A 12,926-nucleotide genomic window follows, 5' to 3' on the forward strand; every position below is an offset into this window, starting at 1 on the left:
CCTTGGCAGCTGAGAGGTCCTTTTGGCTGACCTCAAGCTCATTGACCAGAGCTTCCACTCGAAGAGTTACCGTTGCTTCTCTGTCATTCACAACTGAGAGCTCTTTCCAACAGCTTTCCAACTCCCTGTTCAACATTGCAATCTTGGAGTTCAACTCTATCTCTGTGTCCTTCAGGGTTAAAGCTTCTCTTCGGCTAATTTCTAGCTCAGTGGACAATACTTCGACCCTCGACAATAGACCAAGTTCTTTCTCATTAGCTATTGTGAGCTTTCTATGACTTGCTTCCAACTCCGCCTCCAGTAGATTGTGCTTTTCTGATGATAGATATTCTTTCCTGCTCACATTCTTCAATTCCATTTGAACGTGCTCAAGTTTTGTCACCAGATTTGTGGCATTCAGCGAAGCTGCAGATTCCTTTTCAGCCAATATAACCAACTCCATCTTCTGTCTCTTGCAATCTTCCTCCACAGAGGCCATAGCTAAAGTAGCACTTGCTATTTGGTCTTCTAAGCTTCCTACTTCTCTTTGCTTCTCCTCTGTCATCTTTCTCAGGGCTCGGCTCAAATCCTCCATTTTCATCTTCAAATATACCTCATTCTCTTCCATGATTTTGATATGTGTTTGATTTCTTTCTAATGTAGATTGAAAGGACTTCAGGAAGGATACAAACACTGCCCCCTCTACCATCACCTTCACCAAACTCTCTTCTGTTTCTTCTAGTTGAGAAGTTAAAATTGCTAGAGCTGAAGGAAGAACCGTTGATTCTTTAGTTTCCTTATCTTTCTCTCCATCAGCATTCACAGCATCATGAGTGGCAGAGCTATAGTCTCCTTGTTCTGTATCGTTGGCCCCTGAAAATTTACTCACCATAGACTTAGACATTCTCTCGACTTCATTTGAATCAGCAAGGTCACTTCTAAGCTGTTCCAATATGGAATTCAGGTTAATCAGCTTGTATTCAGAACCACCTTCAGCTTCTTTCAAAACAGACAGCTCGAATTGAAGCTTTTCCACAAGATATTTGGCCTTCCTGAGTTGGATTTCACAATTTCGAGCTGAAATGAGCTCGTGTTTCAAGATTTCTAGCTCAGACCTTAGATTTTTAGGTTCATGGACTGCGTTGTCAATTTCTGAGTTCAAGCTAGATGACCCTTTCCCCGAGTAAAGCTCCACCTTCATCTCTTGTAATGCCAACCATGCATCTTTGAGTTGTGATTCAAAATCTTGCGCGAAAGCCAGATCCTGTTTCAATTCTGTTTCTGATCTTGCAATTAAAGCCTCCAAAACACCTTTATGCAATTTCGAGCTAGCCTCAGATTTTACAGAAGCGAGCTCGAGTTGCAACCTGACAGTCTTGTCATTTCTATCCTTGAGTTGCACATCAAGCTTTGGATCTGAGTCAGATCTTGCCGTGAAGCTCGGATTATCATCACCATGACATTCTAAATCAGCAATCAAATCGTCCATTTCAGATGATGTGGCCCCAGCCAGAGAGCCCCTGGTGGCAATTAATTCAACTGATAGTTCCTCTAATCTTATTTGAGTGGATTCAGCTGCATTCAGTGCCTCACCAGCCAATCTTACGGCTTCATCTTTCGCCTCGACACATACAATAAGCTCATGTTTCAAGCTCTCCATGGCCTGCTTGGTTTCCTGCAGATCTTGCATAACCCTCTCATATTGGTGTTTCATGACTTCTAAGCTCGAAAACTCTCTCTCCTCAGCAAGTTGACAGTCTTTTTTCATTGAGAAGGCCTCATTAAATACTTGGAGTTTGGCTGTCAAATCTTCTACTTGTCCTTTTGTTCGTGCTAGGTCCTGGAGCACATTTGACTTAGATTGCTCCAACAAAGCGAGTTGCTCTTTTGTCTTGACAAGTTCTTCTTGAACTTGATGTAGCTCAGCTCCTCTAACGATGGGGATTCTCTTCTGCACATTGCACATTGTCATCTGGTGAGACATTACCAGCATGCATGTAATCATAGCTTAATGGTGTCAATTACACATAATCATTACCTTAATGGTGTCAATTAAGGCCATTCAGGAATACATACATATAAGCTGGCATGAGGTCCTCACATGGCCCATACCACGGAGAAAATCAACTTGTTTGTACCTTGGAGATCTAGATGCCAAATAACAAGAAGAAGCGCACAACAGGTATATAGAGTGGGAGCCATCAGGATGGCCACCAATGAGCTACTATGCCTATTTGTGGCCTAATTGCTTCCATTTAGTACGATTGGTCTGATGTATAAATAGCAAGATGAAGTGCACTATAAAGGGTAACAAGCCCTATACGTATACTAGACCGGTCGTTATTGATGAGATGACTATCCACCAGCCAAAAACCTATTTCAAGCCTAATTGGCCTCAATTAAGGCATGATTACACGTATGCTCTGTAACATGAGATGCAAAAATTCTTACTTACACTGAATACTGAAACGATACAATCCTTATCATGAAACTTACCTCTGCACTGAAGAGGCGAGGAGATCTTCGATCAGGTGGAGTAGCCTTGCCATTTCTCTCCCCAACCACTCCGCCAGCGCTAGTCTTAGATGAAGGCGGTGTAATTCTTTCCCCTGCTGATCCCGACGCTTCTCTCTGGACCCTGGGCCTCGGTGTAGCTGGTGAAAGCTTGCTTGCCATTTATGTATAAAGCTATCTATCTATATTGGCATATATAGACACATATGTATGTATCTGTATAGATATAAAACACTATAAATAAATAACGAGATCAAATGCAGGTGCAATAATAGTCTTTGCTCACGAGATCTCATCCTAACCGCTGATCGTTTAACTTCCTCTAGAGCAATGTACGGATCTTAGGCATCTGTAAATTGATCAGACATAATGAATTCCGAGGGATAAACAGGCCAAAATGGATCCCGATTCACTGGGTTCAAGTTTCAACAGCCAAATCGGGGGTCAAATGAGGAGAGAAGAAAGGATTGCTTTATATCTATACTTCTTAAAGTTTTAGCAACATACGTAGATGGATAAATAGCACACACAACATACATTATTACAAAGGTCCCAGTCTCTGCCAATTGAGCTGAGATCTAAGCTAAGATTAAGCCTTGAAGACTCCCCAGTAGTTTAGTATGTTAAGTATGTTCTTGCTCGAAGAGATACACACTTACTATATGTGTGTAAGAGCTTAATCAATTGAGTGCAGTCTTTAATCTTCACTTTTCTCTGCAAAATACAAAGAGCAAGAGCAAAAAAACGAAGATTTAGTTAATAAGGACGGTTTCCGTTGCTCGCATATGAGCGAGAGAGAGAGAGAGAGAGAGAGAAGGAGAGTAACGTCCACCTTTGACATACCATATGTGAGGAAATGAAGCTGCGTTAGTCAAAGGTAGCAGCAATAATGGCGATCTGTGCAAAGCAGCTTGGAAAGAAGTAGCAGAGCAAAGGAAAAAGGAAACCAAAGCTTGGAGAGCGTGAAAGAGATTCTAGAAACGGAGCTCTAATGGTGGAGCTCTCTTTGCTTCTTCCTCCCCATTCTTCTTCTGTCGGTTCTCCTCGTCTTTCATCTTCTGCTTCTGCTTCTGCAGAGTTCCTGCGTTGTGTGAGTGAGTCAAGACGATCTCTGTCTGTGTGTGTGTGTGTGTGTTAGTCTGTCGTTGTCGAACTTTAACTCATAGTACGACAGATCCCTGTCTGTTTTACGCCGGCCATGGCTAACCGGCTATCACCGGTTTCTGCTGACGTTTGCTTTTCGTTTTCTTCTTCTTATTATTGTTATTATTATTATTATTATTGTTATTAATAATTATCATGATTATCCATCCCCACCCAATGTCACAAAGTAGTAAGTATCCTTCCAAGTTTGAGAGAGAGAGGATTTTATTATCCTATGACTTACGAGACCAAATACATATAACATTTTCATGTACTACATGTCAAAGTGAGCTGCGAATCTCAATATTCAAGTGTTTTACTAACGACCACAATCGAGATTGCATACACATACAAATATACATACATTACATATGTACATTCATGTTTATTCATGTAAGCATACATATTTTATGCAATACATCACTCGACTTGCTGCTAGCTCCCATGTTGAGTAGTCGGCGTCTTTCGGGTCGGGTCAATTTTCTTGTGCTCCTTTAATGTAGCTCCAATATCCTTGGCCGACAAGGTATTGGTGCATCTTGTACTCCTAAGATGCAAAGTTTTTTCTATCCAACTTCTCACTAAGGAGAGCACTCCCCACTTGAGTATTCATTATGTCGATGAAGCTTTCTTTCTTCTTTTCCTTCTCTCTCGAACACGAGCTATGTAGTGGCACTACGATAGCAATGGACCGGTGTCGTAGTGTACAAAGTACACTACGTAAAATATGTGTGGAGTACCAGGTTGACTAAGTATAAAGAAATAGGAGAAAATACTACAATAATTATAATACATGCATAGGGCAAGATTTGAACCCTATACCTCCATGTTAATGATTTTAAGCCTTACCATTATACTAGCACATTATGAGTTTTAAAGTTCTACTTTTTATCCCACCTAAATATTCTAGATAAGCATGATAGAAAAAGTTATTCGTGCATACACACTCGAGTTAAATGAAAGAGTGTGATAGAAAGCTAATCGTGCACATGTAGTGTGCATGAACACTAGAGTTAGAAAAGGCATGATGCTTGCATGTAGTAAAAATACTCTCCCATCACTATATAAGGATGGGGGAGCAAATTGTAAAGGGTTGTTGTCGATTTTGGGTTTTCTAAATATTGATTGAATTGATTATAGTCATGTGATTCACAATTTCCTATCTCTCTCTTCCAATCTATTGAAAGTTTGGGTTGATTTCTTGATATTCTTAATACTAATTATACTAATTCACTATACTATGAAATTCACGAGATTCTGAGCTTTCTCTTTCATATTCTTATTAGCCTTAGACTTCTCCTCCTCCTAGTCCAAAGCCTCAACGGTTTCCACCTGACTCACGTAATGATCTGACCCCAAAAGGCACAACACCGGTTCTTCTTGAATGTCGGCATAGAACACAACACACGCGGATGGGCTAGATCGACCTACCAAGCCGCTTTGATACCATGTAAAGAATCGGATATGATTCTTGTGTAGCGGAAGAGATGTGTGTTATGTGTGTGTATGTGTGAGAGAAAAGAGATGAGAGAAGAGAACCACAAGATACATAACCAAGAGAAATGAAATACTCAAGAAGGAGATGCATATTCACAAGGAGAATATGAGATAAAAAAATGTAGCATTACAAGGAGTCACAACCGGCACTATATGAAGTAGGAGGAGGGTTCTTTATATATAGTCACCCTCTCTCTTCATTAACTAACAACTACTCTCTCTTGGGTAATGTGAAGACTCATTAGTCATGGGGAATATGAAACTCATTAGTTATGTTTCATAGAATATAATTCTATGACACACACTTCATGTGTAGAGAGTAGTGGTATGACTTTTGACCTTTGAGTGCTCATAGATTCTCAAAGGGTCTGTTCACACACAATGCTAGGTTGAGCTTGATTCTCAACAATTGCCACAAAAACCACGGTAACAACCCTAGAATTGGCTTACCAATTTGTTGAAGAGTTATTTCATTTTTATGGGTTACCGATGGATATTGTGAGTGATTGAGATCCAAAGTTTAATAGCAACTTTTGGACGCAAGTCTTTAATAAGCTAAAAACTCCATGGATCATCCTCAATCCAATGGATAGACAGAAGGAATAAATCAAATTATTGAGGACATGCTTCGAGCATATGTTGGTGCAAATCCAACAAAGTGGGAATATTATCTCCCGATTCTGGAATTTGCTTATAACAGCTCCAAGTATACATCGACAGGATATAGTCCTTTTATGTCAATGTATGGTTTTCAGCCACGAGCCCCAATTGATGTTAATATACATCATAATGAATTGCGAAGTACGCAAAAATTTCTTTGGGATATGCAATATATGTTGCATATTGCATGAGATAATATAAAAATAGCTCAAGATAGAGCGCATTTTTATGTCGATCATAATAGGCAACCTCGTGTATTCAACATTGGACAAAAGGTATTTTTATGTGTACCTCACAATTCTAAGACATTGTCTACGAGCAAGTGCGCTAAGTTAGCCCCATAGTTTTGTGGACCTTTTATGGTCCTCAAACACATTGGTTCATCGGCTTATCGTCTCGCTCTTCCTAATGGTGTTGAAATCCATCCAATTTTTCATGTAAGTTATCTAAAAGAATTTCTTGGTTCTGGCGACAGTACAGTTATAACTGAATCTCTGGTTACTTTTGAAGAATTATCTTCTAAACCACATGTACAAGAAAGAATTCTCGATGTTAAAACAAAAAATTTAAAATTAAATAGATGGATAAGTCTATACAATATGCTGCATGGGAATACGAAAATACTCTTAAAACTAACGTCCCCAACTTTTCATTGCAATAATGCAATGTTTTAAAGAGGGGGAGTATGTTACGGGCATGACCATATAATATCTCGTGGTAAGGTTTACCATAGTATTCTATACTTTTAATCCTTGGGATTGAGACAACCCATTAGGCCAAGTGTGAACTTGCCTGGGGGCCTTAGGTCTGGCCTAGCTACCCTCATTTGACATCTCTTGACTATGTCGAGACTTTGTCCTTGTGGCGGAACAACTCTTGTAGCGATATCTAATTAGCTACCACACTTTATACTGCTTAGCAACCTGAATCTTTTTCCTAATTGTTGTCACTACCAAAGTGACCTTGCTTTCCATCACAACCGCCAAAGTTGCTTTCTCTAAAGCAAACTTTGTTGCCTCCAATGTCTCACAGGCTTCATGGACATTTTTCAACATATAGCTAATCAATGTCTCACCTGTATCATTGACATTTTCTTTCATGTTGATTCTGTGTGGTGTCTCCTTGCGGGTTTGGTGGGAGTCGGCAGTTGCATCATCAACTGCCATGCTCCAGAATCACACCATCTTTTGTTGCAAGCTCCCCATCGTCTGGCATTGTTCTACCAACGCCTCACTTGCAAGAGCACAAGCTATCATGTACATTTCAGGGTTAGTTGCTTCCTTCGTTGTTTTGCAATACTCGTAGGCAAAAGCTCTAGTGAATGCAATGGACAATTCTTTGTTGACTGGGATCTCTTGATGTACTTTTTGGTGGAGCCTCATGAAGTCGTCATACAACTTTGGTTGTACATGCTTCAACTTTATCTCGCCTTTCACTCTAGGCACTTTATAGACTGACAACTAGTCTATACTAATCAATTTATCTGTTAGCACAATAGGGTCAATACCCTCCATTGATAGACCATATACATGGTTGAAGTTCTCCTTTGTCTCACAAAACTTGGCAAAGTTTAGAACCCTAGGATATGGAGGAACAAGCCACCTGAAATAAAAAATCAATACGTGTTACCTCTGCTCTACTGGGACAGGTGTATTTAGAATCATAATTAGTAGGGAAGAATAAAAAATAAAAAATCAAGCACATGCATCAAAATCCTAATCAAGTTTGGGGGAAATTTGTAGATAGATAACCATTGTAATAAAAAATGTGTATTGATGCAAAATTTCAACCCTAAACCAGAAAATTTCAACCCTAAACTAGAAAATTTCAACCGTAATCAGAAATAAAAAACCCTAATAAGAAATCAACCGCTAAAAGAAATCAGAAACCCTAATCTGAAATATGTATGAAATTAACACTAATAATATTTTTTGACAATTAGAAACACACTTGCCGCTACACCCCAATTTTCACGACATCCTTGATGAACAAGCAAGATAGTTATTAGAAAGGGGAAAAAAATAAAAATTGAATGCATGTAATGTGTAATTGATGCATACCTGGATGAGGATCAAAATGGTGGTGTGTTGGTGCTATAAAGGTGCAATGTCGATATCAGAGTTTTTGTGCTGCTGTGGAGCTTCGTTTGCGTTTGTGCTCAGAGTACTCCATCTATTTGGATTTCGAACTCAAACTCAAGATTAACAAGACTTTGCTAACATTCAAGTCGAGTTTAGATGAGGGAAATGTTCCCTAGGTTCCACAATGTAAGAAACCAAAGTTTAAAATTTTGAGTATTCCCATAAATTACCTATTCACCATAATAAATTACATGCATTTAAGTAATAAAGCAATTTTTTTTTGTAAATGATCCTTATGATTTGCCCACGAAAAATTAGCTAAACAAATATGGCCATTTTAATAGGTAAAGCTATAATAGTGTTTTCATTCCCATGCTTTTACCCACATATATATGTTGTGTGGAACATACATACACACACACAAATATAACACACATCACACATGCCATCCATAAGATTGACATATTCGCATTTGTGGGGTTTCCCATTCGAATGCAAACGAATACGCATACGAATGCATGGTCAACTATTCGTTTAACCCAAAATAAATAAATAAATAAAGAGTCCAAGAACTCCCTCCTTTTTTAGTTTACTAGGATAAAAGAAAGGGACATTAAAATAGGCACTTGACACTAACAAATTTTTATAATAAATATAAAAGTTCATTTTATTTTTAATAAATAAATAAAATAAAATAAAGGTTCATTAATTCCTCACATTTTATTCTCTCAAAAATTATGGATATTTTTATTTTGACACTAAAAATTGGACTTCACACTAATCATATTTCTATAATAAATATACAAATATTTGTTTTTCTTAAAATTAATTAATTAAAATAAAGGTTCATAAACTTCCCCATTTTTTATTTGACACTATAAAGGAGAGTTAATACTAATCATATGTTTATAAGCTATTAATGAATGATTGTTCTTTTTTTAGTGAATTAAATTTATCTAAATAAAAAAAAGAATAAGTTAATATTGTATATATTTATTTTGTAAAATGAATGGTTCTATAATATTCTTGTGGGCATTTGGTATTCTCGAATATTCTGAATATCACACATGGAGAATATGACGAATATCACACATGTGTCAATCTATGCATATAATATATACAATACATGCAATTAATAAAACACAATATGTACACACATACCTATGTACACATGCAATACAATCCATACAATACTTATATACATATATAACACATACATACATACACACATTCTATACATACAATACAATACAATATGTACATACATACACACATACCTATATATACATGCAATACAATACCTATATACACATATAACACATACATACATACACATATACACACATTCCATACGGAGACGAGGTATCAACACATGAGCTGTATTTCGAGCGGAAACCGAATTTGAGGCACCTTCGGATATTTGGTAGCATAACATATGTGCATATACCGGATGAGAAGCGGAAGAAACTAGATCCGAAGTCGGAGAAGTGCATCCTAGTCAATTACTCGCATGAGCAAAAGGGGTATAAGTGCTATAACCCCCGGACTAAGCAGGTCCGAGTAAGCCGAGATGTCGAGTTTGATGAGACGACATTATGGTACTCCTTACCGATTCCAATTCCTGACGAAGACCCGATTTCAGAGGATGAGGCTAGTGAGCCCGAGGAGGTCCAGGTAGAAGATGAAGACTTCGGCACTCTAGAAGAGAGTCTGATCTGATTCTGGCTAAGTGGGCCAAATGAGCGGCTGAGTCGGGATGACCAGTCGGGATGACCAGTCGGATGAAGAACCGGTGAGTGGTGGAGACTCTACAGTGCTCTCCCTGCGCAAGGAACCGAGGAGACGGTTCACGCGCAAAGAGAAAGGGAAGCAGAAAATGTCGGAATACGAAACCGGCAACGTTGAGTTGGATCGGAGCGAATCCGACTCCGGAAAGAATGGAGGCGGATCTTCGAGAACGAAGTTCGAACCGGCCAAGAAGGGCCCCAAACCGAGTGATGGCAAGTTACGTCGGTCTTCCCGCCAGAAGAAACCCGTTATGCGGTACGGGTACAATGAGTACATGGTGCATCACTATGCATACATGACCAAAGTGGCGGAAGTGCGTGAGCTAGAGAGCTACGCAGAAGCGACAAAGGACGCAAATTGGCGTGCCGCTATGGAAGAAGAAATGCGGGCACTCAATGCCAACGACACATCGGACCTCGTTGACCGTCCCCGACACTATAACCTGATCGGTTGCAAATGGATGTACAAGGTAAAGTACAATGCCGACGGTTTGGTTAACCGGTACAAGGCCTAGTTAGTGGCGAAAGGATACACACATACCCACGGAATCGACTACGACGAGACCTTCGCTCCGGTAGCGAAGATGACAACGGTTCGTGTGGTACTGGCAGTTGTTGCGGCAAGGTGGTGGCATCTTCACCAAATGGACGTGAAGAATGCATTTCTTCAAGGTGATCTTGAAGAACGGGTCTATATGATCCAACCCCTCGGTTTCCAATCGGAGATGAACAAGTCGGCAGTGTGCCAACTTAAGAAGTCGCTTTACGGTCTAAAACAAGCCCCCCGAGCTTGGAATGCGCAGATCACACACCGGTTGCATAAGATGGCGTTTGTGACCTCTAAATCCCACTCATCATTGTTCATCCGCCAAGGTCCAGATGGTCCGGTTTGCATTTTGCTTTATGTAGATGATTTAGTCATCACTGGACCCGGACTCGTTGAAATTGGCTGAGTGAAGTTCCAGCTGTTGGATGCATTTGAAATGAAGGACCTGGGGGACCTTCGTTATTTTCTTGGGATTGAGGTGATCCAAACCCCCGATGGCATATTGCTCTCACAACACCATGATGTGTTGAATATGCTGTACAAGTTCGGCATGACATAATGCCGATCGATCTCCACACCCCTGGACCAGAACCAAAAGCTCCGTCCCAACTCCGGACCGGCCTGCGATGAGGAACGATTTCGACAGATAGTCGGAAGCCTGCTAGACTTGACAATAACCCGACCCAACATCAGTTATCCGGTTGGTGTGATCAGCCAATTCATGCAAAAGCCAACTGTGGAGCACCTTTAGTGCGCGCATCGAATATTGTAGTATGTGAGCGGCACGAAGGACGGGGGATTGTTATACCAGCATGGTATAATCGAAGAGCTAGTCGGATACATAGATGCCGACTGGGTTGGTGATGCATCGGATCGCCGATCCACCTCTGAGTACATGTTTTCTCTTGGTAACGTGGTTGTTGCATGGAACAGCAAAAAACAACCAACAGTGGCTCTATCGAGCACTGAGGCTGAGTATCGGGGTACCATTATCACATGTGAAGCCATCTGGCTTCAATGACTATTGCATGACCTCCGGATCGAGGTGCCTACCCCGATCCCGAACCACTGTGACAACATGAGCAACATACAACTCGCCAAGAACCCAGTGTTCCATGCTCGAACAAAGCACATAGAAGTGCATTATCACTTTGTTTGTGAGCGGATCCTGAGTAGTGAATTTGAACTTCGGTATGTTCACACGGATCGGTAAGTTGCCGACATCTTCACCAAGCCGCTCGGGTCAGACAAGTTGCAACATTTTTCGGAGATGCTCGGCCTGCAACATCTCGATGTGCCACACTTGAGGGGGAGAATAGGAATGAGAATGGATGGCACCGGACAAGGAGCCGGAGAGGAAGAAAGAACCAAAGGGGGAGATAAATAGAAAAAGAAAGCCGAGCCGACTGAAGGAGTCGGCACATCTGAACAAGTTGGAGCAAACGGCAATGGCAACAGAGTCAAGAAGGACAGAGCTGACTGAAAGAAGGCGGACGTGGTCTGACGTGGTGAAGGGCCTAAAAACGGAAGACGATTTGGAGAACACCGACTCAGACAAGAGCTGGAATGAATCGGGAGCGACCGATTCGGACAAGAGGTGGAACGAATCGGAGGAAACCAATTTGGTTCAAGATTCGGAGAAGCCAGATCAACTAAAGGCCAATCGAACGAGAAGGTAGCAGAAGTCGACAACGACACGGAGGAACCGATGGATTGACAACCGTCGGAGTCATAACAAGGAAGAAGCTAAAATGGGCCTGTTGAGCAGACAAGCCGTCCGAGGAGGTCGAGGTGCGCAGAACCAGAAGGGTCGCGGCAAACATGACCGGACTGTACGAGGAGCGCGAGCAAGGTGGAGCAACGCCAGAATGAGCTGGGCAGAAGAACTGACTGCCACAGACACCAACACCACGATCCGACCTCAAGTTAAGCTTGTCGATTTGCTTCGAAGTTGACATGATAACATCATCACCAAAGGTCTCTCTAATTGTGTCCACATGAAAGATGCTAGACCAGGAGCCCATACTACTGATGCATACATGAGGGAAGGGTCACTAATGAGTCAAAGAGCTATCCCTTAGTTCGTGGCTCTTGAAAGTATGTCCGATGGCATTGTCTCTCTAAGTATGCCTACCCTCTCTTTAGCCTATCTTTGGTTGCTTGGGTCATCGAGAATTTACCTGAACAAGCACTAAAAGTAATCCAACTACTAGATATACATGTGATCCAACCACCTCAACTGGTTTATGAGAGAGGATTAGGTGACATTTACTCCTAGCTCGAGATGATGTATGAAAGATAAGGACTTTAATTTTCTCTAGGTTCACTACCAGTCCTCGTTGTGTGCAAAAGTCATCTAGGGCATTAAGGTGCTTTTGTAGGTTGTGTTCAGTCTCCAAGAGCAAAACTATGTCATTTGTGTAGAGTAAGAGACTAACTAGCGTACCCCCAATGGCTACTCTGTTGCCTCCCTTACGAGCAATAAAATCAGTGATCTCATCAATGTAGATCCCAAAAAGAGTCGATGATAGGGGCAACCCTGTTTTACACCAATGGTGCTAGTGAAGCAATCAGATAGACCACCTAGGCATCTTACGCCCCTACAGACTTGCTCATATAGAGCATAGATGGCCCAAATCATCTCATTTGGTATCTCCAAGATTTTAAGCCTATCAAACAACCGCTCCCTGGGAACTGTGTCAAAGGTTTTGCGGAAGT

At 41.0% G+C, this 12,926-nt stretch overlaps 1 protein-coding gene across 1 annotated transcript; it reads right to left on the bottom strand.

Annotated features, from left to right (window-relative positions):
• Positions 1–7: 7 nt before the first annotated feature.
• On the bottom strand, positions 8–3,559 carry LOC147847446 (uncharacterized; the record flags this gene model as incomplete). Its single annotated transcript, XM_087339186.1, has 4 exons — positions 3,337–3,559; positions 3,153–3,207; positions 2,476–2,709; positions 8–1,930 (listed from the first exon to the last, which is right to left on the bottom strand). Coding segments are annotated over exons 3-4 (2,103 nt in total), but the record flags the coding sequence as incomplete, so codon positions are not given.
• Between the last annotated feature and the right edge of the window lie 9,367 nt (positions 3,560–12,926).

Source organism: Azolla caroliniana, unplaced genomic scaffold (assembly GCF_043228905.1).
Source record: "Azolla caroliniana isolate FFs.n. ecotype wild unplaced genomic scaffold, voAzoCaro1.0.p SCAF_1014, whole genome shotgun sequence".
Classification (NCBI taxonomy): domain Eukaryota; kingdom Viridiplantae; phylum Streptophyta; class Polypodiopsida; order Salviniales; family Salviniaceae; genus Azolla; species Azolla caroliniana.